The sequence below is a fragment of the Didymella exigua genome (assembly GCF_010094145.1).
Source record: "Didymella exigua CBS 183.55 unplaced genomic scaffold M421scaffold_4, whole genome shotgun sequence".
NCBI lineage: Eukaryota > Fungi > Ascomycota > Dothideomycetes > Pleosporales > Didymellaceae > Didymella > Didymella exigua.
The window spans coordinates 1,049,009-1,073,451 of NW_022984778.1; the positions used below are offsets into that span (position 1 = coordinate 1,049,009).

General features: G+C 50.7%; 8 protein-coding genes across 8 annotated transcripts; 3 read left to right on the forward strand and 5 right to left on the reverse strand.

The window, feature by feature from the left end:
• Nucleotides 1–965: 965 nt before the first annotated feature.
• On the reverse strand, nt 966–1,776 carry M421DRAFT_417129 (uncharacterized protein). Its single transcript, XM_033591332.1, has 2 exons — nt 1,348–1,776; nt 966–1,277 (listed from the first exon to the last, which is right to left on the reverse strand). The coding sequence occupies exon 1, from the start codon at nt 1,634–1,636 to the stop codon at nt 1,451–1,453; it is 186 nt and encodes a 61-aa protein (XP_033452661.1). The 5' UTR covers nt 1,637–1,776; the 3' UTR covers nt 966–1,277; nt 1,348–1,450.
• Nucleotides 1,777–4,054: 2,278 nt separating this feature from the next.
• On the forward strand, nt 4,055–5,613 carry M421DRAFT_89703 (membrane transporter; the record flags this gene model as incomplete). Its single annotated transcript, XM_033597790.1, has 2 exons — nt 4,055–4,274; nt 4,322–5,613. 2 exons carry the CDS (start codon nt 4,055–4,057, stop codon nt 5,611–5,613), a joined length of 1,512 nt encoding a protein of 503 aa, XP_033452662.1.
• A 584-nt stretch (nt 5,614–6,197) lies between these two features.
• Nucleotides 6,198–8,190, reverse strand: M421DRAFT_2043 (uncharacterized protein; the record flags this gene model as incomplete). The annotated part of the gene is made up of 2 exons (XM_033588148.1): nt 6,198–7,470; nt 7,523–8,190. 2 exons carry the CDS (start codon nt 8,188–8,190, stop codon nt 6,198–6,200), a joined length of 1,941 nt encoding a protein of 646 aa, XP_033452663.1.
• Nucleotides 8,191–11,975: 3,785 nt separating this feature from the next.
• Nucleotides 11,976–15,330, reverse strand: M421DRAFT_291360 (Bromodomain-containing protein). The gene is made up of 8 exons (XM_033589029.1): nt 15,044–15,330; nt 14,701–14,783; nt 14,604–14,646; nt 14,486–14,545; nt 13,826–14,316; nt 13,516–13,777; nt 12,805–13,468; nt 11,976–12,757 (listed from the first exon to the last, which is right to left on the reverse strand). The coding sequence occupies exons 1-8, from the start codon at nt 15,125–15,127 to the stop codon at nt 12,285–12,287; spliced, it is 2,160 nt and encodes a 719-aa protein (XP_033452664.1). The 5' UTR covers nt 15,128–15,330; the 3' UTR covers nt 11,976–12,284.
• Nucleotides 15,290–16,989, reverse strand: M421DRAFT_403290 (calmodulin dependent protein kinase). The gene is made up of 5 exons (XM_033590255.1): nt 16,937–16,989; nt 16,664–16,871; nt 16,455–16,611; nt 16,020–16,405; nt 15,290–15,972 (listed from the first exon to the last, which is right to left on the reverse strand). The coding sequence occupies exons 1-5, from the start codon at nt 16,978–16,980 to the stop codon at nt 15,535–15,537; spliced, it is 1,233 nt and encodes a 410-aa protein (XP_033452665.1). The 5' UTR covers nt 16,981–16,989; the 3' UTR covers nt 15,290–15,534.
• Nucleotides 16,990–17,806: 817 nt separating this feature from the next.
• On the forward strand, nt 17,807–18,481 carry M421DRAFT_291441 (uncharacterized protein). The gene is made up of 2 exons (XM_033589030.1): nt 17,807–18,078; nt 18,177–18,481. The coding sequence occupies exons 1-2, from the start codon at nt 17,922–17,924 to the stop codon at nt 18,329–18,331; spliced, it is 312 nt and encodes a 103-aa protein (XP_033452666.1). The 5' UTR covers nt 17,807–17,921; the 3' UTR covers nt 18,332–18,481.
• Nucleotides 18,462–19,102, reverse strand: M421DRAFT_417139 (uncharacterized protein). The gene is made up of 2 exons (XM_033591333.1): nt 18,599–19,102; nt 18,462–18,522 (listed from the first exon to the last, which is right to left on the reverse strand). The coding sequence occupies exon 1, from the start codon at nt 19,094–19,096 to the stop codon at nt 18,632–18,634; it is 465 nt and encodes a 154-aa protein (XP_033452667.1). The 5' UTR covers nt 19,097–19,102; the 3' UTR covers nt 18,462–18,522; nt 18,599–18,631.
• A 2,216-nt stretch (nt 19,103–21,318) lies between these two features.
• Nucleotides 21,319–22,303, forward strand: M421DRAFT_417141 (uncharacterized protein). Its single transcript, XM_033591334.1, has one exon. It carries the CDS (start codon nt 21,517–21,519, stop codon nt 22,126–22,128), a length of 612 nt encoding a protein of 203 aa, XP_033452668.1. The 5' UTR covers nt 21,319–21,516; the 3' UTR covers nt 22,129–22,303.
• The last annotated feature ends 2,140 nt before the right edge of the window (nt 22,304–24,443 follow it).

The window sequence follows — 24,443 nt, forward strand, 5'->3', positions numbered from 1 at the left end:
AAGGCATCTGCGCGAAGGGCTGGTCTATCCCACCCTTCATTATCTTCTCTAGCAAGCACCACCTCTCTGCCTAGTACAAGGAGCCTAGTATACCTGACAACTAGGTTCTTAATGTCTCTAACAATGGCTAGACTAATAATAAGCTTGGAGTTAAGTGGTTGAAGCACTTTGATAAGCACACAAAGGCGCGCACTGTTGGCAGCTATTGGCTGCTCATTCTGGACGGCCACGAGAGCCACAACTCAGTCGAATTCCACCAGTACTGCGAGGAACACAAGATTATTACCCTGTGTATGCCTCCACACTCGTCGCACCTACTGCAGCCACTTGACGTGGGCTGTTTTTCTCTGTTGAAGAAGGCCTATGGCCGCCAAGCTAAGCGGCTGATGCGTAGCAAGATCACGCGTATTACTAAACTTGAGTTCTTGCCATGCTTTAAAGCGGCTTTTGACGCCTTAATTACAGAGAGTAACATCTAGGGAGGATTTAGAGGTGCTGGCCTAGTCCTATTTGACCCAGAAGCTGTGATATCAAAGCTTGAAGTACGACTGCGCACGCCAACGCCACCTGCTGTAGACAACAGTACGTGGGAGTCTAAAACACTAAGCAATACGCTGGAATTTAGGTCTTAATTAAAGCTGATTCAAGAGAGGATTTAGAGACATGCTAATAGCTTGCCAACATCTATAGTTAATGCTCTTAACTAGCTCACTAAAGGCGCAGAGCTAATAGTGCATTCACTAGTTTTAGTGCGCAACTAGGTTGCTGACCTACAGGCAGCCAACAAGGCTGCTACACGTTGTAAATTACACAAAAGGAAGCAAGTACAGCGAGAGGGGACTCTAACCTTTGCTAAGGGAGTGCAGCTAACTACTCTAAAGGAGTTTAAGGCCTGTAGTGATGGGAAGAAGGCAAAGAAGAGGTCACGCGTTAATGGGAGCACTCAGTCTTTAAGGCGCTGTGGCCCACAGCGCCTTAAAGACTGAGTGCTCCCATCAACACGCAACCTCTTCTTTGCCTTCTTCCCATCACTACAGGCCTTAAACTCCTTTAGAGTAGTTAGCTGCACTCCCTTAGCAAAGGTTAGAGTCCCCTCTCGCTGTACTTGCTTCCTTTTGTGTGATTTACAACGTGTGGCGGCCTTGTTGGCTGCCTGTAGGTTAGCAACCTAGTTGCGCACTAAAACTAGTGAATACGCTATCAGCTCTGCGCCTTTAGTAAGCTAATTAAGAGCATTAACTATAGACGTTGGCAAGCTATCAGCGTGTCTCTAAATCCTCTCTTAAATTAGCTTTAATTAAGACCTAAATTCTAGGGTGTTGCTTAGTGTTTTAGACTCCCACGTACTGTTGTCCACAGTAGGTGGCGTTAGCGTGCGCAGCTGTACTTTAAGCTTTAATAGCACAGCCTATAGGTCAAGTAGGACTAGGCCAGCACCTCTGAATCCTCCCTAGATGTTACTCTCTGTGATTGAGGCGTCAAAAGCTGCTTTGAAGCACGGCAAGAACTCAAGTTTAGTGATACGCGTGATCTTGCTACGCATCAGCCGCTTGGCTTGGCGGCTATAGGCCTTCTTTAACAGAGAAAAACAGCCCACGTCAAGTGGCTGCAGTAGGTGCGACGAGTGTGGAGGCATACACAGGGTAATAATCTTGTGTTCCGCGCAGTACTGGTGGAATTCAACTGAGTTGTGGCTCTTGTGGCCGTCCAGAATGAGCAGCTAATAGCTGCCAACAGTGCGCGCCTTTGTGTGCTCATTAAAGTGCTTTAACTACTTAACTCTAAGCTTGTTGTTAGTCTAGCTATTGTTAGAGACATTAAGAACCTAGTTGTTAGGTATACTAGGCTCCTTGTACTAGGCAGAGAGGTGGTGCTTGCTAGAGAAGATAATGAAGGGTGGGATAGACCAGCCCTTCGCGCAGATGCCTTGGATGATGCTGGTCCACTCTTAGTCGCCCTGCTACACTGCCTTTGGTCTCCCTTAACGCTTAGAGCCTGTAACAACAGCTCCTATTAATATAACGCCCATTATAAAGCTAGATTTATTAAAGTTGTGGGTGTCTTTATCTTGTATACTATACTTAGCTTTAGTATTCTCTACTAGTTAGAACTAGTCCCTAATCACCTTAGGATCCTCACACAGAGCTCTCTTATAGTCATACTTGCGATTGAATTTGACTTTGAGCTCTGGCTAACGTTTAACAAAGTTGGCAGCCTAGTTCTTGCTAACATAGGGCTAGTGGCGCTCAGCAAGCAGAGAATTGGCCATATCCTCTACATCAGCAAGCCGGGGCGAGTATCCTCGCTCGTCTAGCCTCAACACGTGCTGGACAATTACCTCCTCTTCGTTCTTTGTAAGATTCATAGTATTAGGTGTGTAGTCGCAGCGTGGGGTGGCTCCAGCAAGTCGGTCACTAAGCGTGCTTTGAGAGACATTGTAGATTGCTGCAGCGCGTCGCTGAGAGAGCGTCGCGTCTTGTTGGATAGCCTGGAGAGCAAGCTGTATGTCTGCTTCATTAGAGAGCTTTTTCATGTTGCTGCGTTGAGGCATTGTTAGTAGAGTGAAGTTTGGTGTGGTCTTGGCAAAAGTGACCGGTACACTTGGGTGACCGGCATGCTTGTGGAGTACGTTACACCAAACAATCTCACAATAATAGCTTTTGTGTGTTGCTTAATAACCTCATTTCGTAAGTATCGTTGTGTGGGTGCTGCGGCGCGTTGACCGAACAGGCGCGTTGAGTGCACGGGCACGGTAGCTCTCAGATGTTGACTCTTGTATAGGACAGTGCACTTGAGGCTCTTAGAAAATTAAGGTAGTGGGACAATGACGTAGCTCTTTCAACAGCAGTCAATAGCTCGTCAGCATGCAGTAGCGAATACAGCGTATATAGTTAACAGTCAGGCTCATTACTGTAACTGCGTGAGCAGTCTCAGTCAGAGACTGTGATCAACAATTGTATTGCTATCTGTTGTCGTATTGTGATGTTGTGTTCCAGAAGCTCTCAGCTCTGGGGTAAGCGCACTTGCCCACCGGGTAGTACCTGCTACAATAGGATATCATGTGATCTAAGCCACGTGGTTACAATTGTAGATGACACAGCGGAGTTCCGTTGGAATCCTGAGGAATGTCGACACAATTCGATTGTGTATTGCACTCTGTACATGGTCAGTCCGCTCCATCTGATCATGTCAGTTTTCACACGTTCGCATTGCCGACCGTAGGCTTCGATCGTCGATGGCCAAATTTTTGATCCCGAAGATTACTTGGTCTGTCATTGTTGATTTTCCGGAAGTGTATGCTCGATTTAATTAAAGTATTTGGGCGAGAGCTTTCTGTGCATTCAAAGCAAGATTTAGCGACTATCGTTCCCCGAACTGTAGTTCTGCATTCAATCAAGAAAATAGCGAAAAAATCTAGGTGTAAAACAGTGAGACGACGTTTTGGAATGCTCATGTATTCACTTGCTTGGGCTGTCTCGCGAACCGAAGGTGGATGTCCAAGGCTTGAAACATCTTATAAAACCCGCCACTGAATGCCTAGATGTTGTCGCGCCGGTTTCATGGCAGCCTCGACAATGCTGAAACAGAAAGAGCTTTGATGGCTGTGGTGTAGCCACAGTCGAATATTGGAGACGCTGTGCTGGTATCTCCCTTACCAATTCGAGCCCCATGCGCATAGCGAAATAGGCTAGTTGCACGAGCCTTTACCGTCGTGCAAGCCATTTTATGGTGCGAGAGGTAGAGAGAACGTGTGAGGTGATGAGTCGACGACGCGCAAAGGAGCATGCATATGATTGGCTGGGTAAGCGATGTGCCATGGACTAGTGCCCCATCGGACCCTGGACCGATCCGCGGGCAGCAGTCGATGACGGATGCAAGTCTGTGGCTTATTTCCACCTTACTTTCGCATCCAACATGCTGATGGCTGTGTGCGTTTCCCATAATGACGAGTTTTGTGGATCTTTGATTATATTTGACGCGTGCGTTTCCCTCCGCTGAGAGAGCCTTCTTTCCTCTTGAGTCTTTCCCAGATCCGGAGTATCGTGCTGTAAACATGTCTCGCAGCAACGAGCAGACGCCGCTGCTTCAGGAGAGATGGAACCAGGAAGTAGAGAACCAGAGGGTAGATCACTTTTTCGCGTGGCAACGCAAAGCTAATCTTACTCACATTGGGCAGCTTCTCCGTATCGAGGACCTTCCCGATGAATACAACCCTAGGAAATGGTCGAGATGGAATAAAACGGCCAACGTGGTTGTCATCGCTGGCATGTCAAGTATGCAAATACATGCCTCCGACATCGTGTATACTGATTCTCGACAGTTCTGAGTCCTCTTGTCAGCAGCATGTTCACGCCAGGCATCGCCCAGATCGCCGAAGACCTCAACACATCTACGACCGCTGTTATCGGCACGACCACTGGATATGTCGTCATGTTAGGCATTGGGCCGCTCCTTCTAGCACCCCTCTCTGAGACCTTCGGCCGCCGCAATCTCTATCTTATATGCTTTTCGATCTTCGCACTTCTCCAGATCCCTACCGGATTTTCTCCAAATATCGGGTTCCTCATCGCTATTCGAAGCATCGCGGGCTTCTTTGGAAGTGTCGGTGTTGCCAATGGAGGCGGCACAATATCAGACATGTTCATACCGAGTGAACGCGCAGGCGTTTTTGGCTGGTATCTGCTAGGTCCACTGCTCGGTCCAACAATTGGACCCTTACTCGGCGGTGTAGTCGTACAGCGGCTTGGTTGGCGTTGGACCTACTGGATCATGGCAATGGTCTCCTTCGTAAATACAGCAGCTGGCTACTTCTTGCTGCGTGAGACCTATGTGCCACGCATCCTAAGCCAGAAAAAGGACGAGTTAGAGCGCGATGCTTCGGATTCTGAAGGCGCGAAGTACTCATACGAAGGTGAAGACACTCGACCGCTACGCCAAAAGATTCTGCACTCGCTGAAACGGCCACCGAAGATTTTTGCCCAGCCCATCGTTGCGATTATGGCGGTGTACCAGGCCCTCATCTTTGGAACGACATTCAGCATTTACACCAACATGCAGAAGATCTATTCCGAGCTTTACGGCTTCAACACAGAGCAGGTAGGCTTGCTGTATCTCGGACCGGGTCTCGGATTCCTCTTTGCGGTCTTCTTCCTTGTGTCTCGTATTGACACGGTATACAAAAGGCTCACAGCAAAGTATGGCGATAAAGCTAAACCGGAGTACCGTCTACCACTTGCAAACATTGGTTCGGTTTGCATCCCAGTGTCGTTGTTCTGGTTTGCTTGGACGGTTGAAAAGCACGCACATTGGTTTGCATCCATCTCGGCTACCTTCTTCTACGGCATTGGCCAAGTCATGATCCTGAATAGCACTCAAAACTATTACATTGATAGTTTTGAGAAATATGCAGCCAGTGCTATCGCAGCAGGCACTGTGTTCAGGAGTCTTGTTGGTGGAATTGTGCCCTTGGCTGCACCAGGATTGTTTGAGCATCTTGGGTACGGATGGGGTATCAGCGTTTTCGCTATCATCGGGGTGGTGCTGGCCCCTGCGCCCATGTTCTTCTATATCTTCGGAGAGAGGATCCGCGAGCGCTTCCCAGTGAATCTCTAAGGTTCAGCCCGACAGAAATAGCTCAATAGAGTCTTTCCAGGTATCGAAGAGCGCAGTGCCTGCGTAACGAGTTCTTCAAGCGGCAACATCTTGGGGTACATTTAACCAAGAGAGCGAGTTAGGAAATGCCGATCAGGCTGAGCAACACTTATGTTCGAATTTGTCGCACGAGTAGCGGCTCGGTGGGCGTGTAGTACAGCGTTTCATCTTTCCCGAGCATGAGTTTGGGAGCCTCCACACACACACGATAGACAGGGCTTAAGACGGCGACTGGTGGCTTCCTATTGAGTTTATGTCGTGAGGGTGGCAAGTCCTCCTGCAAGCAATACTTACGCAATTTATCTGGAACGTGCTCTTTGAAAGTTCACAGTTCAAACTTGGTCGTCGAGTGTCTTCCTTTCGGTAGTACTGGAGAAAATATGCAGCCCTATGGTCTAACACATGCAGACGATTTGCACCCAGACTAATTGAGCTCGGGGTATACGTCGAAACTTCGCCCGTAAAATTTCAATGCTGCCAATGACTCAAAAATGTCTCTCCTTCACTTTCTCTCTTGCAAACTCCGAACCCCTCAGCTAGTAAAATCATACATCCCCCTCTCCCTCGCCCCAGCTCCTCACCCTCAAGACCGGTGTAGTCCACGTCCCGTTCGCAACAGCCCCCGCTCCACCCGTCTCCATCGGCAATCCCATTCCCGCACTCACTGTTGGATCACCTTCAATTACCTCATCTGGTGACTCCGCCGACAACCCCATTCCAGCAAAGAACTGATCCCACAATCCCATAGCAACGATCTGTTCCGATGCGATGGACTCGGCCATCTGAAGGATCTCCGAGCCAGTCATAGAGCCGGCGTTCATGGGCTCAGATTCGAAGGTTTCTTCGGGAATGGCGGCGGAATATGCAGGGGTGGCAGAAGAAGACGCCAGAGTGCAGAGAGTTTTGGAGCAAGAATTTGGCAGGCTAACTGAGGCACTGACTGAACCTGAAAGGGTTGATGGTACAGAGATTGGGATACTTGCCGAGAGGGTCGATACGGACTTGAATCTGGGCATCTGGGTACCGAAAAGCGGATATGTTTGCGAAGCTGGTACTGATGGAGCTGTACTACTCGATGGTAACGGCGTTAAAGAGCTGGCTGACGGTCCAGCCTGCGTACTTCCCGGTGGCGGGGGTGCCCGGAGTGATGTTAGTGGAGGTGGCGGTGCGGCACTAGTGTTCGGCGGATCGACAGGCTTTTTGGTTTTTGGTGGCTCGACTGGAGTTTCTGACTGCGGTGGTGGTGGTTGTCGTGGTGGTACTTCGGTCTTGGGAGGATCAGCTGGCTTGACGGTCTTCTTTGGGGGCTTCTTCGCGGCAACCTTGACTTGGAACCTTTCATCGATGTTCCTAGCCTTCACTGGTGCAGCGGTCAAGCTGCTTGGGTCCTCGGGCTTTCCGGTACTCCATAGCCATTTGTTGTAGTACATAGCCAACGACCAGTACAGGATTGTGTCGATGTTACGAGACGATACTCTAATGTTCTTGCCTCCGTTCTGCTTTGCTAGGCCAACTGCGCCATTGAACCCAGACGCTTTAACCCCAGTGCCACCGTTAGCATCTGGAACTTTCTGATCCGCGAACTCCTTACGAGTAGTATGGAAGAACTGAGTGTGCATAAATTCATGGAACCATTTCGCTCCAATTGTCTTGTCAAAAGCCGAGATGTGAAAGGGGAGAACTTGATCCTTCTTGCCAGCTTGCGTATATGTCGTGAAAGTACTTGGAAGCGTGGACTTAGAGATGTCCCAAAGATGAGGCTGCTTATCTTTTTCAAGCTGCTGCTGCCGCTTCAGATACCCTTTACATATTGTGATCCTGATTGCAGTCAGTATCCACTTTATATCAATTGCTGGGAACATCCATATACCGTCCAAGGCCCGTCTCGCGAGCGCCATCGACTACTTCGTTCACCTTTACCGCTATAGCTTTGTCGCCCTGACACGGCTTTCCACCCTTGAGCCTGATCCAAATCTTCCGATCCATGTCGTAAATGTACTTGACGCCTGTTTTCAAGGGATCGGTAGGCATGGGTTTTGCACCCTTCGGCTGCCTCTCACTCAGCCAGTCATCGTTACAGTGAATAATTAGATCGGGTTTTTCAGTCCTGGTCATCCGGGCTAGGGAATCTCTGGTCACCTTGATGGCAGTGAGGTGCTCCTTTACCTCCTTCTCAAAGTTGAGATTCGTTGTTCCATTGCTGTTCTTAGTCTTGATGTCTCCAAATAGAACCCGGTAGGTGGCGATGATCTTGTTGAGCTCGTCTTTGCTGACAGAAGGCTTTTTAACACCAGGTGCCTTGCTCTGATATTCGAGCATGGCGATGACTGTGTCCAGACCGTCCTTTCCGGCTTTAGCTATGCTAGGCTGCATGTCGATACTCTTATCGAGAAGCTGCTTTGCGGTAAGCGTGCCATACTTGGTGGTACACGATGGATCAAACTTCAAGGCCCGCTTTAAGAGGTCTGAAGAGAAGGCATTGGTACTCGGGAGCAGCAGCAATACCGAACAGAGAATGTGCGCACTGAGAACCTTCATATCGCTAAAGTGGAAAAGGAATGGACGAAGGCTCCAGAGCCGTCTGTAAGGAAAAAAAGACTGACAGAACGAACCCGGTGAGGTGTTGTACAATGATATAGCCGCTTAGGCGGTGCTATACAGCTGATGAATTGATTGGGGAAGACAGCTGGGGACTGCCCAGTGTAAGCACATGTTACATGTAGCAACCCATGGACGTCCGATGTCCTGCCAAGCTATTTCCACCGAGAGGTCTGCCTGACGCATATCCAGTAAATCTGAAATTTGGCCCATGCGCTAATCGAAGTCCGTTTTATGCGCACTTGATAGCGCATTCCCGAACTTCGCAGGGCTGCAATAACTGGTCATCGATGTCTGAACAAATTTCCGCGCCCTACAATCTCCGACCGCTGACACTTTCAATCTCGATTCCCGAGCCTGGGCACAGGACATGTCCGAGACTGCGGGACTTTCGTAAGAGGGCGAGGAATTTGACTGTGGAACTATGCCAGACTATATACCTGATAATCTAAGTCACAATCGCTGTCGACTTCATCCGACCCTGCCCTTGCAGTACAGTCATATTTTGACTTCCAAATAAAGCGCGTACCCAGCTCGTAAGTGCCAGATTCAACGAGTGAGCATATCAGGCCCAAAGTATGCGCAATATGGCCAGTCCAATTAAAGTTATCTGCCACAAAATTCCGCAGCCATACGCTCCGCTGTCCAATGCCATCCCATGCAAGAGGAATTATACAGAACATGGGCGCATTTTTAACCGCAGCCCAAATTGGAACCTCAGCGTATACAAGCGGTCTTTCGTCAATATCTTCTGACCAGCAGGATGACATGGGGTTTTGTAGGGTTGGCCGGACAAGTCGCTGTACAAGCTGTGACTTGCTTACTATGTGAAAGCGTAGAGCCGTCCTTCGAAGGCCGCTCTTTCTGTCGCTGTCAAATCTTGATCAGATCTGAGGTCTCGATCTCCAATATTTTGTCGATCTTTTGTCAATTTTGTTCATCGGGTGTCAGGGGGATGTTATCCCAACTCAGATCTGTCCAATGTGTGCTCAAACTTTGCACTGGTACCGAGCTCTATTTTCCTGTTGGGTGTGCAGTCATGCCATCATGTGGCTAGGTCGGCGAGCGCGCTCCAAGCCAATACTATTGTTAGTATAGGATTCTGTAAAGTTCGACCTCGTAGTGATCCAACTAGAATCCACTTTCAAGATTCCGATCCACGCGAAGCTTGAAAGAAGTGATGCCGTTGAGCGCATACTCGAGACTTTTGCCTTTGTATAGCTTCTCAACCTCGGCTCTTCCTCAAGTGCCGAGCAGCAAAACTGTGACGGCCCGGATATTGAAAAATTGTGTCTCTTGCTGTTCCGACAGTTGCTTGGTGTTTTAACTATGCGAGTTCTCTGCAGGAACAATACGGACGGTCCATCCGTTAGTTTCATCAAGGGTTCCATAATCGTCGTCGCCAAAGAAGAACACAGATGGCGCCTTCCTCATCTGATCGCTCACGAACCCGAAACCAATTATCTGATGGTAGAAATGACTTCGATAGTCCTCGGTCGCCCAGGCTAGTGAGCATGTCAGCGACTGCAAGCAGTTCAGTTAAAGGCACGCAAAGTGTACATAGAGAGACCCACACATCGTGCTAATTACTAAAACGCGAAGTGTACGCAGCTTCCAGGACATGCTAATGCGGCACATACTCAAGCGTTATGCGCCATTGTCGCAGAGAAATAGCCTTATATAAGCGACCTAATTAGGGGTCTAAGTATAGTCTATATTTTGTCGCTTTTCAGCTGTGAGTCTGTGACAGCCATCTTTGCCGGAGATCGGTACGTTTTCCCCTATCATTGCGTACGGCTCCAAGAGCAGATGAATTATGTCTAAGAAAGGCATGACTGGATTAGCGGCGTTGTCTTGAGAATCCCGTCAAGTTGTCGTTGCAGGCAGTAGCTATCTCAAGTACAAGTACCCGCGACAGCTTTGCAGCACGGGAGTCGTGATAATGTGCGTCTCAGCCACCGAGGTGTCGCGTTCGTTCACCAAAATGGGATTGGGAGACGACACAGCAAGCAAGACAGAAGATGAGTATCAGATATCAGATTCAATTGCGCTGCTGACTGCATGCTATCATCCGCAACTTTGTGGTTGTCGATCGATAGCTGTTGATCTTGCGTGATTGTGATTACGGGCTCGACGGTGGCTCTAAGCCGTACCGGTAAATGCACTAGGTAGTGTGCGGTATAAAACGCAGGCGATCGCCCAGGTCAAACTAAATGATCATTTGTTGGAAGTCAACTTTGTCGAGCTTGTCACCAACCTCCACGAGTACGATTTCAAGACGCGTAGCATCTCTCCGCTTCAATCAATCTGATTACTTCTCGACGGCAAGCAAGGACTTCAGCCGCTCCTCGGCCTGCACTGCGTCGCAACGAGATGTCCTTCCTTCAACATCGTCAAGGAATGCAAGTACACAGGACGCTCGATAGATTTGTGTTGATTAACTCGCAGTTTGCGTCCCTGCTTTAAGACATGAAAACCTCGCCCCTCCAGACCGCAACCTTGATATCCCATTCCCGGTCTCCTTTCCTCTTGGACCTCTCCATGTCTTGCTCAATCCCCGCTTTCAGGCGCTCCTGCACCTGACCACCGAATTCCGCTTGCACGAACACGCACGCCACCCAACTCTCGTTTCCATCCTTTCCCTCGGCGATGCGGGAAGGCATATCCGGCTGTGCGTCTGGAAGATGACGGTACATCGTCCTGTATACTTCGCCGTCTACTTGTCTCCGAGAGCGGAGGTTGTGTGTGTGATGACAAGATCTCAGAATAGTTTGAGGTGTTTCGATAGCTCCTCTTCGAGTCTGGAGCTTGTATAGGAAAGTGTGACTAGCGAGCATGGCGGTGCTGTCGGCTTGGTGTCAGCGGGCGAGAGGAGTGTAAGCGGAAGATCTTAGTAGGACTGAACACCCCCGCTCTCCTCACTCACTGAGGCTGAGAGGATCGTGAACTCAGCGTTCGAGATATCCCATACCATATTCCGTTCTTTGAAGCCACAACCATCTCGCAACACCGGATCCTCAACTCGCTCAATGAAGAGAGTGTTCTCCAGATCCAGTCTTCGACTCATATCATAGTAAGGTTGCGTCTTCTAGACAGCGATGTCGTTGGCGTGGATCGTGTAGATGAGGCCGCCGGCGGTATTGGTGTAGCGTAAGGCGCGGGACACGCCTGACGAAGACGAGGATGGAGGAGGGCAATTGAGCAGGTCGTAGAAGTGCATGACCGTCCAACACTTGAACGTCTTTGCTTTGTCCTCCGTTTCTTTGTGGAGATTGGGGCGTGCGAGCATCATGCCGGTCCGTTCTGGATAAGCACTTGCGGCTGGTGCCGGAGAAACGTCGCCCATTCTGGAATTAGTGTCGATGTCTTTACTTCCGCAGGAGCTTTGAGTCTTCTGAAGGCTATTGGTGCGTGATATGGCCTGCTGTGTTGGGATGAAAGACGATGCTTATGAACTTCGGCCTGTGTGGTAAAGCGTCGGGGCCAAAAAGTGGAGGCCCGTCGGTGCATATATAGATGCTCCTAATCGGGAAATGTCAAGCCTTACGTGACGAGTGAGGTACCGATCGGTATAGAACGTGTTGTCCGAGCAGGCACGAACCAGCGTCAAAGATGCTCCCGATCAGTCAATTCTCGCGTTCCGTGGTTGTGGAGCGGCATTTCAGGTGTCGAAGCTCCGAAGGGCCTGTTGTGGTGATACGCGGCGTGCATCATCATGTCACACTGCGTCAAGTAAGAGTACCTGATCGGCTGCATTACATATTGGATTCGATCCTTTCAGTTCCGGCTAATTACTATACAAGCCAAGAAGGGAAGTGATGCAGATAAGATCGAGGCAAAAGGAGGCCAAGTAGAACGTAAAAATCACACAATCATACCTTCCCAGTCCCGCCGCTTCAGAGCTACCATATGCCCAGCGATCGTGAAAGCGCCAAAACACCTCAAGAGACAACGCACAAACGATAGAACGTAGAAGGGTGCCCCGCAAGTCTGCCTTGTCCACTTGTCCAGATATCGCCTTCTTGTCGATACTCCTAATACCCCTGCCTCGCCAAGTGCAAGAAAACAGTATACTTCTCGATGTCCACAACATCCTTGCCACTCATACTTTCTCCATCTTTAGATATCTTCTCTGCAACAATCTCAACTTCAATTCTGTTCACGCCGCCAACCAACTTCGCCTCGAAAACAGGCTCGCCCTTCTTCTTCCCACCCTCAAATCCTGCGCCCTCGCCACCACCGTTAATGCCTGCGGTGACGGGCACGCGGTTGACCTCGTAAGTCTTGTTGCCGTTGACCTGGACGAAAAGGCGGTACAGGCGGCCCGTAAGCGCAATCGGTACTTTGGGCGTGATCTGAAGGTAGGAGCGTGTTGGCGATAGATTAATCGTGGCGCTGTGATGTGTCTTGGTCTTGCTTGCGGGGATGGTTATCGCCCATGGGTGAGGAAGGTTGAGGGCTGGGTGTGTGTTCAGAGTTAAGCCGGGGATGAGAGCTTCGCTCACTTCTATGTCATATCAGCATACAAACGAGCAGACCTTCTGGATCGCTCACTCTTAAGAGGCGTCTTGCGGAAGACATCGGTGCGTGGGATAGATGGCGGGACATAGGGTGCTGGTGGCTGGAAGACCGGATTCGGTAGACCGTTCGGCTGATTGTACAGACCGTTGGGGTGTGGGCTACCACTTGCATGGCGCGATATTGCCTGCGGCGGTGCCATGGCTGGTATCGGAGTCTGAGCAAGCACGCTGAGTCGTTGCGCGTCTGGCACATTGCTACCTGATCTGATAGCGCTCAGCGCTGGTGACTGTATATCTTGCTTCACGCCATTTGCTGCAGGCGAACCAGCTGTTCTGGTCTGTGCGGCGGGGATAGGAGCGATGGCAGCGGAGGAGCCTCTTGTCACAGAGAAGGGATTTGGTGCCGCTGGTGTAGCGGCCTTCTCTGCAGGCTTCGACCACCGGCTACCCGTGCTGTCGTTGACGTGCTGTCGTTGCCTCTGGAGCGCCTCGTTGTCTACTATAACACCTGGTGTGGCCGAGTCGCGTGTGGCTGGCGTCTGCGAACCTGACACTGGACTTTGTCTGAGTTTCAGCTTCAGCTGTTGCTTGGGCGCAGGCGTCGGTGCTGCACCGGCGGACATATTGAGCTTGAGCTTGGGCTGTGGTGGCTCATCGACCTTGGCTTTCATAGCCTTGAGTTTCGCGTTGAAAATTTCCTCGTTCTGTCAGTAAAGATCTCAACACTGGCTTGGTTATTACGTACCTCAAGTTCGAGCGAGAGGTTATAAAGCTCGCTCCCGTCCTCGTTGTAGATGCGCGCGTTCTTCCATACAAGGCCCATTGCATTCTCGAACGCATCCCAGCTCTTGAAGAGGGTGTGCCCCGTAGGTGCGTCACGGCCAACTACGCCCTGCACTTTCTTTTTGATAGCGGTCAACGACATTGGGTCTTTAATTAGTTGGTAATAGTCCTTCAAGGCACGAGTGGGTAGATTCAAGAAGGGTTGGAAGATGGCCAAATCGCCGCTGTTGTACGTTAGCGAGGCCTGAGATCAAGAACCATGGTCAACATACCCTGGGTCGGTGTGATCGATGACCTCCTGAATGATTTGCTCCTGTGCGTGCTGGAACGACAGACTAGAGGCATTCCGTGTACCAGTCGCCCTGGGCTCTGGTGCAGCGGATGCCGACTGTCTAAGCTTCGATGGCGCAGGTGTATCTGGCTGTGCAAGTGCTGCCGCTCGCCGAGGGCGTTCTGCTACTACTGAAGACGCAGATGTAGGCGTAGCAGCGGCGACCCGTGGAGTGAGCGCAACACGTGGTGTTGGTTTCCCTGGTGTCATGTTCTCCTCTCCTGGCACAGGCGTAGCCACTGCAACATAGCTACCATCTCGGTATGCAGGGTTGTGCTTGACCATCCAGTTCGAAGCTGTCTTGCGCAGTCGCTCGGCGTCCTCGTAGATGATCGACTTCTTGTCGTTGTATGCTTTGGCGTTGTTGACGAGTCGTTTGCAGTCGCTCTCGACTTGAGCGAGGGATGCGTATTCGCCATTGTTGAGTTTTTCCTGTCACTTGAAGTTAGTATGCTATATTGGGGCAGTACTGGATGTATTTCTGTGACTGCTGCTATGACCGCTCGATTGGCGCTTGTGTGCTAGACTGGATAGCTGTGCGGGTAAGTCGTGTAGTAGATGTCCTGGGGATATCTAGCAGTGTGAGAGCTTGTGTGCATACCTCGATGGTTTCCAAGGCCAGAGGCAGCTTTGTGAACTCGTAGTAGTCTGGCAGCTTGTCCTGCACACAGCACGGTCAATAGTCTGTCTAGGGAGATGAAGCTTGCAAGGGCACTCACCTTGTCTGGCAGTGTCATGAAGTGCACTGCAATTGGTCGTCCCCTGCCAGTGTTAGTCCCATTTGTTCTCACTCCACATGCTCCCTTGTGCACGTACGTCTTGTCTTTAGCCTGCTTCAAGCCATCGAGGAACTTCAAGCCCATGTCTGTAGTCGACTCGACTGTCTCGCCGCCGGAGCCCTGTATGCACAAAAGGCATTGTCAGCGATGTGTTCCATGTTTTTTGCGCATATCATATCCTCCACCTCAGACGGCATCGCGGCGGTGTCTGGTGTTCGCGCGGAGGCCGCTCGGTGGTGGGAAGTAGGTCGACCCAGGCGGGAGAGTCGCGCCCATGTCTAGGTGCGCATCCCGCAACGCGCCCAACACAGCATGCGCTCTTCCACACACTGTCTGCGATGCAGTGATCACCACTGTGTACCATGGGGATGTGCACTTACCGGCGCTTTCTGCCGCTTTGCAGGGCGACCCTCGCCAGGGCTCAGCGCAGCGTTGCCTGCCTTACGCTTCGACGCACTCTCCATTTTCACGTATTCGTAGTCGCGTCGACAATCAAAGACGATCTGGGGCCTTATCGAGGGGTTCAAGGGTCGTGGTGCCGGTGCACTGCAGTGCTGGAGCTGGCCTTCGTGAGCGCGTTGCTGTAGTCGCGCGACCTGCGTTGCGGACGCTAATCTGTGCTTAGTCACGTGCGACTTCCAGCAATCACCGCAAGGAACGCAGTTTGCAGTCACTTTCTCGGCAATACACAATTGTGTGAGCTTGCTGAATGACGGCAGGAGTTGCTCAAAATGGCATTGTGGTGTCTAGGACTAGGCCCTGGCGATGGCTCAGGGTATTTGAACAGCAATGAGAACCTCCCCGAAGTACCGCAGCAAACCCAACCACGTTTGTCCAACCGAATATGGAAGGTGCATCAGAAGTAAGCGCTTCACTTCTTTGAAGCAGCCTCAGTCGCAGTCTTCTCAAACTCCTTCTGCGCTTCTTGCTCCTTCATCTCGCGCACCTTGGCAAGCACAACTTCGCGGAAGATGGCACCCTTTGCAATCCTGCTCAAACGACCAGGTCCCTTGCCCGTGGTGCTAGAACCAGTGCCAGTCGCGTCTTCTGTTGTCTTTAAAGACTTGCTAGTTGTGTGGTTTGCGATTGCATCACCAGCACTCTCGAGCGCGTTGGCGGGCACATCGGCCTCGCCAGGCACTGCCTCTTCCTCGTCTTCCTGCATCTTCAAAGCTTCGATGCGGTTCGCTAGCTTGACAAGCTCGATACCGCGCTTGAGGCGGGCCTTCGCGACGTACGCGCGAATCTCGGGCAGCAAGTTGTGGTCGCTAGCAGTCTTGCCGCTGAGCCAGACATGCTTCAGCGCTTGCTACTTCTCATCAGCTTGAAAATGAAGTGACTTCGATTCTTGCTTACCTCACTAGTAGGCCTCTTGTTCTGGTCGGGCTGGAGCAATTGTGTAATGAAGTCCTTCGCGTCCTTGCTGACTTCCTTCCAGTAGCGCTCGTGGAAGATGACACGGCCATTCTTGCACTCCTCTATCAGGTCTGCGAGGTTCTCAGACCTGAAAGGGGAGTAACCACAGAGTAAGGTGTAGGTGATGACACCCATAGACCACATATCGACAGGCTTGCCGTGTCCCTTCTTCAGCATGACCTCAGGCGCCGCGTATCCAAAGGAGCCAGCCATAGTAGTCAGCACCTCATGCTTCGAGTCGAGCATCTTGGCGATACCGAAATCAGCCAATACGAGGGAGGAGTTGGATTCGCGCGTGAGGTAGAGGAGGTTCTCGGGTTTCAGATCTGCAGACTGGTAAGCGCAAACAGTTGCATGAGTCGAGCCAAGCTCTACCTCTGTGAACGCAGTTGTGCTGGTGGAGATAGTTCACCGCATCGAGGACCTGGCGGATTGTCTCGGCGGCGTCCTTCTCAGTGAACTTGCCCTTTTCGCAGATGCGGTCAAACAGCTCTCCTCCAGTCGCCAATTGGGTAACGATATAGTACTTGTCCTGCAAGCCGTCAGACCCTAGATTTCACACTGCGCATCCGCCTTGTACGTACCCTCGACTCGAACCAGTCGTGGAACTTGACAATATGTGGGTGCTTCATTTTCTGCAGCATCTCCAGCTCGTCATAGACCATCTGCTCATTGCCGCGGACATTCTTCTTTAAGATGATCTTGACTGCGACCTTGCCATCCGGGCAGTCGGCCTCGCGGACGATACCATAGGTTCCGGCGCCCAGCGTCTTTCCAAACTTGTAGCGTGACCTGCGATTGCTTTGCTCAGTACTTGTTCGTCGGCGGGGGGGGAGGGGGTTTCATGAGGCACGGACTTGCGGTCATAGCTGTCAGGCTGGCCGTGCAGCTTGTTGAGCATGTTTGTCACTGCGATGACGCGTCAGTGGGCTTCTTGAAAAGTACACAGGCTATGAGAGAGGAGCACAACTCATAATAGGCAAAAGTGTCGCAGCAACAAGACTGCTGAGTGTCCTTGGGGGCTGAAAGTAAGATGGGCTGGCCTATCTGGCGGCGTGCAGCTGGTGGTGGGGGGGATGAGGGGTAGGTCGTCAAACGGTGATAACAATGGCTGTAGGTAAGAAAGAGAGAAGTTCGAAGGGGAATTGCAAAAGGAGGCGCAGAGTGGCAGCAGGTAATGGGCACTGCAGGGTCTTCGTGAGAAGTTGAAGCTCCTGTGCGGCTGTGGGGTCGCTCTTGCTGTCGGTCTCTTGTGCGGGTTGGCGCAGGCGCATTCGAGGCGCAGCTGGCCTCGCCAACGAACGCACGCGCCTCAGGCACATCGATTCGTGAGGCTATGATATTTAGGGAGATGAGGCTGACAATGCACCGGGATAATGCGGCCGGCGAACAAACGTTCCTCAAACTATATCATTGGCAATCGTTCGACAGCTGTGTCAACGGTCGTGATGACCTCTGGGTGTTGATCAACAAACCCGCGCACATGTCAGCCTCGCACGGAACCAGGGATTCATCTTGCCGGACGAACCCTTGACGCTTGACACTGATGCTGAACGAAGGTGAAGGTGAAACGAATGCGAAAAAGTCCCTACGCCGTTTCTTCCGAACAGCGTCCCACATTTGCACATGCTTGCCAAGTTGTGAGTTCGATGGGCAAGGGCAGCAAGGAAATCGTGGGCAGGGGTTCGTATAGGAAAGTGCAGTAGATGACATCACAAGTTAAACGTAGAAACCTGAACGATGGATATACTACACAATAAATACACCTCTTCGACACCGCTACTCTTCCTGAACACCTTCACAACCGCATAGCCTCCCATCAGCGCTTCCACAAACCTCACGATGACTGCCGCATCCTTCCTCACTGGCGTCGCTGGCGTCATCGCTGCTATTGGCCTCGCACTTTTCCTCTTCGGCATCCCACCAGAGCTCAAGCGCAAGATGGAGCGCGCAGCACTCAAGACCATGGGCGAGAATAAGCTCTCCTACCTCGCCAAGGGTACATTCAGTCATCTAGCACTCAACGACACCACCACACATGCTCGCACTCCTCACATCCACGTGTCTACGCAGCAACAAGATACTGACAACATCCAGGTCAAATCGACAAGATCCCCACCTCCAACCAGACCGACCCTCTTCAGCTGAAGAAGGGTGTCTCCAACTTCGCTGGTGGCGCTTCCCAGAACCCATTGGGCGAAGCAGCAGGCGAGGCTGCAGACAGCCTTACAAGCCCGTTCACCGGTCGCTAATGTGTGCGTGTCTGTAGTGCGAGTCGCAAGCAACGTATAGGACAACGTGCAGGCGAATGCAAGCTCGGCACGAGACACGGTGCAGGCCTACTCGGACAACGCGTTGAAGCGAGTGAAGGCCTTCGACGGGCTCAGGACTACCGGACAGGTAGGTGAGAAGGTCGACGAGAAGGCTGGGGGGTTGCGATGGCCTGACCTTTGATGAGACATGATCGGTGAAGCGTGGCGTTGGCGAATTTCCTCTTGAACATCTATAGCATAACCTACCTAACCAATCACCAAGTAACCTTACTCTGATCACTACACACGAATTGCCATAATAAACCCTGCCAACCTAGCACGATGCCCCAAAACGGCACCAGGAACCTTGTCTTCCTGGTTTTGTGCTGGAAGAAATGCATCGCCATCAATGCCCCAGGCCAGCCGCCCAGCATCGTCAGCAAATGTAATGTCCACTCGCTCACCCGCCACTCCAGATTCCGCGCCTGCAACTTGTCGTAACCATACGTGAGGAACGTCACACCGCTGATGAAGCATGTATATGCAGTCGGCAGGAGGGAGGCCTTGAGTACAGGACCGTTGGAGTAGAGGCGCGCGAGGGTAATGCTGGGTAGGAGGAAGGACGTGAATCCTGCGAGGGTTGCGAGCGTGAGCGGCCGGTGTCGTTGGGGTGGTGCACGGGGCATGTTCGGCGTGTGAAAAGAGGAAAGGGAACGAAAGAGGATTGTCAGACAAAATCAGGAGTGAGCGACCCGCCAAACTCATCTAAGCCCCTCCAATGGAATGGAACGGTCGATTTGCCGTTGAGGTACGGCGCGAGGCTAGTGCTGATCTGCTCACGACGATTCGCTAGGCTGACACTGTCGCTGTAATTATAGCGGAACATGTTTGTGTACAAAGGGCAGATCATCTTGATCTTCGCATACAATACAACTTGTCGCGCTCTGCTGCAGACTCGTACCGTTTGCCCAATGTACAGGCTAGTTACCCGTTAACTGAGATTATACGGTAACAATGTGTTCATACCAACATACGCCACGATGCTCCCAGCAACGATACACCTTCTGCGGCGCCTTGCAGCTAAAGCAGCACAAGTACTTCTTAAACTGCCAGTTGGAGTTCCACGTTACTACACGCTCCTGGAGATTGACACAGAGGTCTCTAGCACCATCGCAGCCCTTCATCACAACAGCATGTGCGAGGGGTAATTAAATTTGTCAACGTCCACCTCGTCGTCGACAACATCAGCCTCGCGCTCCTCGTCGTCCTCTTCAATACCTGCACTGCCTCCAAGCGCTCCAGCTTCTAAGTGACTGCGACCACGACCGTTCCGCTGCGCACGTCGATCCAGCCTCGCCCCTTGGCCGCCACTCAGCGGTGTGTCGGAGACGTAGCGTCTCGCGAATCCACCCAGCATCTGGTACGCTAGCTGCAGCGTCAACAGTTGGTCAGTTGAAGCTTTTGTTGGTCGGGTGGGTCTACTAAGGCTCGGTTGAGCCTTTAGCGTTGGTCGGCTCAGCTGTGTCCTGAGCGTCAATCTTGTTCTTCAGAACCCTCCCTGACGCTAGCTGAGCGCTACACACTTGCAGATGCCGTCGCAGGGGAACACATTATTTAGCTTGAACGACACCTAATTCATTCTCCTGTTCAGATCGCGCGTGAGGGAGGTGCCAACCAGCAGCTATGTCTGTGGTCGCCCGCAGATCATGGTGTCCACAGTGTGTCGCACGACAACCGCTCGCATTATTTATTCCGAACCCTGCAAGCAGCCGCAAGTAGTCGTTCAGGCTCTGGAAGCGCTTGCTGTTCAGCACGATGCTTGCCACCGTCAGAACGTACGGCTGTTAAAGAAGTCACATTTTGCTAATGTTAGCTGTGCGCTCTAGTACGGGACTACCGGTAGCGGCTTGATGGTAACTAGGACGATATTGCTTAATGCTGCTTGTTAGGGGTCTAATTCGGGCCGTTGCCAAGTAGATGATCTGTTGAGTACGAGCAGCAACACCTTTTCTTTGTAAGAAACTAAGCCATGGCTTAGTGGTACCTAGGATGATATTGCTTAATGTTGCTTGTCAGGGATCTGATTCGGGCCCTTGCCAAGTCGATCCGTTGAAATGGTCGAATACGAGCACCAGCGCCTTTTCTTTGTAAGAAACCAAGCCACGGCTTAATAGCAACTATGATGATTTTGCTTGATGTTGCTTGTTAGGGATCCGATTCGGGCCCTTGCCAAGTCGATCCGTTGAAATGGTCGAATACGAGCACCAACGCCTTTTCTATGTCAGAAATTAAGCCCTACAGGGTAGGGTAGGGTTCGTCGAGAACACGGTTGATTCTACGACTAATAGAGACATCGGGAACACCACGGCCATCCCCAAAACGGAATCGCAGCCGTGTCAGAAGCACGTAAACTTTGCTCAAATCTGTCCGAACACTACAGGGCGGGATAGTCTAGCTATCTCGGCATTATTTGGTACTCCATCAATCAACCCTTGGGCCTGTAGTCGCGAAACATCATACTCGTTTACCTTATGATACAATGCTTAGCGATTGCGCCTTTACTTTGACAGACGTTGGATACGAGATATGGCGCTGACAGTGCGCAGCCCTAATGAGCCACGGGTACCAATCTTCTGCGCTCTGCACAACCCACAAACGTGAAGTTAGGCTTGCAATTGGAAGCCATCGTAATGCCCATCAATACAGGTCTTCTCTTATGGCTTGCAAGAATACGCCAGGCTGAGGTCATCCTTTGCTTGACGATAGTAGAAGGGGAAGGGGATCAAGAACCACTCAAATTTTCAACGAGCAAGCCAACCAGCAGCTAGATTACTTAGATGGGAAATCCCCGGCTGGACATTACAGGTCATCTACCTTCACAGCGCTTCTCAGACACGTGCTATCAATCGGCTAGTGTGTAGTGTGCCACTGTATTAGGTTCTCCATTCAACGTCCTCTGCCGAAGTATGCCCTAGTTGACCATCCTTCATCTTGTATCATTATCTGCTCATAGCGAAGGGACAGGCCTGTCCTTGTCAGAAAAGGACCTTTACAAACCGAAGATTTATATATAAACCCTTCTACATTCTCAGGTTCTGTTGTATCATCAGCAACCACTCTCACTGAAACATCATCACACAACCCCAAGATTCAAACAGTTCACTTTTGAAAAACACTCGTTCAATATGAAGTTCTCCATTCTCTCCGCCATCATTGGCCTCTGTGCCGTCACCAGCGTCACTGGGTCGCCAGTGGCCTCATCCGAGCTCATCGCCGCTCGCATGGACAACGGTCTTGAAACCCGTACCCCTTCGCTCGAGCCTTTCTCCGCTAGGGATACTGTCCCTGAGCCTGACGCCTCCTCTCTCGATCTTACCACTCATGGCACTCACGATGTCGCCAAGAGGGATCTCTTCAGCGATTTCAAAGTCCACCTCGTCACCTCTACCGGCAGAGTTATCGCTATTGTCGCCATCAACTACGTCATCCACGAGTTGGCTGGCGTAATGGACGAGAATTTGACTGCCACCTACGGCAAACTTACCAACGTTCCGACCAACGGAGGAATTGTTGCTGCGAAATTCGACAACCCGACCCTTTTCGGCTCCGCCCAGAGTGCCACCTTCAGCTTTTTTACTAAGGCTGTCTCTGGTCATCTCGACCTCTCCATGGACGCTGCTGGTAACATGGTGGGTGTAAAGGGAAGTACGGGCATTCACTTGGGTAACTTGGTCGTTGCAAAGGCTCTGCACGTCTTCGACACCAACAGGAAACGCATTGGCGTTATCAATCTTTAGGACGGCACTACCTTCATCCTTGGCTCCCTGCTGTCTTGTCATCCCTGGGCTAGGTTTTTTATTACCTTGATTTTTCCTACCTTTAAAATGCAAATGCGGGGAAAACTTAGTACTAGTATAGCTTAGGTTGTTTTCCTATTCCTTAAAATGTAATTGTTGAATCCAAACAACGTGCCCTACCATCATGAAGTTGTTTACACAGACGAATTATTTACACTACTAAGACTATTTAGATTGTCAAGACTAGGCTCCGCCCCACTCGGCCATGCAAGCAAAATGGGTTGGCAATGCTCACTCAGATAGTAAGCACCTGGACGGAACAGTACATATCGTTAATGTTGTGGCAGACGTAGCCGCTGTATAGTCGATGGAAACTGCGCTGAGTTGCTTGCTAGCTAGGAGGTGACCATATATACATGCCCTGAGACGTGCTAGTCCAAGGTAGTCAACAGATGTGACGATCAAGGCTTGTCGGACCGACTTGCACCGCAACAGTTAATACTCAGGTCAGAGGTAGCCTTGATCTGGCTACATGCCCGAGCATACCTGACAACTATACTCAGACTCTACCCTGTTTAAGCCTAGATTAGCCCACATTAACTCTATAACTTATATAGTAGTATAGTATAGAATATTACTAAGTAACGTGCTGTTGTACAGAGTAACTGCCGAGGCTGTAGCTTAGTGCTTAGTATTTTAGATAGGATGGTGATTTTAGTTCAGCTTCTTGGCTTGAAGGTATCGGATTGAATGGATGTTCAATTGAGATTGTTGCGGCAAACGTAGCCGCTGTATATCGATGGAAAACTGCGCTGAGTTGCTTGCTAGCTAGGAGGCGACCATATATACATGCCCTGAGACGTGCTAGTCCAAGGTAGTCAACTGAGGTGACGATCGAGGCCTGTCGGACCGACTTGCACCGCAACAGAGATGAATTATGGGTAGTTATGATGAAAATTAATTATCTTCTCGTTGTTCTACGTTTGAACTGCAGGTACATTGTTGTGTGGTTACACCCAAGCACCTTGTGTTACCATGCTGTGCCGTATGCCTTCCTTTGGCTTATATGGTCGTGAATCTGACAGAAGGAGTGGATAATTCTAATTCTATAGACTTACTATGGAGAGTACCAAAGACACAAACAACCTTAGGAGAACAAATCTACAGAGCAATACTATAGCGCTTGTCTTTTCTGCTTCTACCCAGATAGGTCTTGTATTCCTAGCTAGCTAGATACTATAATTGCACCTTCTTGTCTTTCCGACGTTATCCCTCTCCGTACAGGGCCTGAAGACAACCTACCTGATAACGAGATGCTGCGACCTCCTAACGGGAAAAAATTGGTGCCCTAATCAGGGGGCATGGCATAATGTTTGCCCAAACTGTACTGATAAGGTAGGGTTAGGTTGCCTCCAGGGGCGAAAATAGTAGTTGCTCCTAGGGCAAAGGACAGAAGCTTCCCCAGACAGGAACAGCTAGCTAGAGATAACAAGCCTAGGCATTGCTTGCCCCTATGGGCAAACAGGTTTTTGCTAAGATTCCCGAACTCTGAACCTACTTATAAACGATTTAGTAACCTGCAGCTCTCTTTAGTAAACTCTTGTCTTTAAAAACCATGCTTTTCTTACGTCCTCTTAACTCTAACAAAAGCAAAACTGCAACAAAGCGTAAAGCTGCAAACGTATCAACAGAAATTGGGAAAAAGTAACGTACGGCCGTCAAGGAGATCAGGGATTCCTCCCTGACTATTCCGAGCCCTGTGAAGGCTGTTTTAGCAAAGTAAACGTAGGCTGGCGCATTCAAAGCATGACCACAACATATCTCTTCCGGGAAAGCTGCAAGTGGCACTCCAGAAATGACCTTTCTTCAGCTACATCTTTCTGGACTCAGCGTCCTGTTCTTTTCTTGAGTACCGCAACCTGAGCTAAGCATTACTGCATAATGCAACATGTACAGCGGTACCCCACGTCGTACCCGCCCAAGATTACACAAGAAGTTCAGTATAAGAGATCATCAACCATTGCCCATATCGATCATTAGAGACCATCATACTAACTTTGGAAATAGACGCGATGGTGCATACTACATATGACATGGGAGATATCGACTCATCCCCCACTAAGCGGCGCCCAGGCATTGCTCTCGTCCGGCCCAAAACTCATGATAGCACACAAGAAAACCGGGATTTGTTTAGAAGATGGGCGAAACTTCACGTGCGCGGCACACTTTCCATTTCGAAAGATGAAAACCTGGGCGGAGCATCGAGAGTGCTGGGGTACACCCGCGCAACTGAGGACGATGTAGAAGAGTTAATC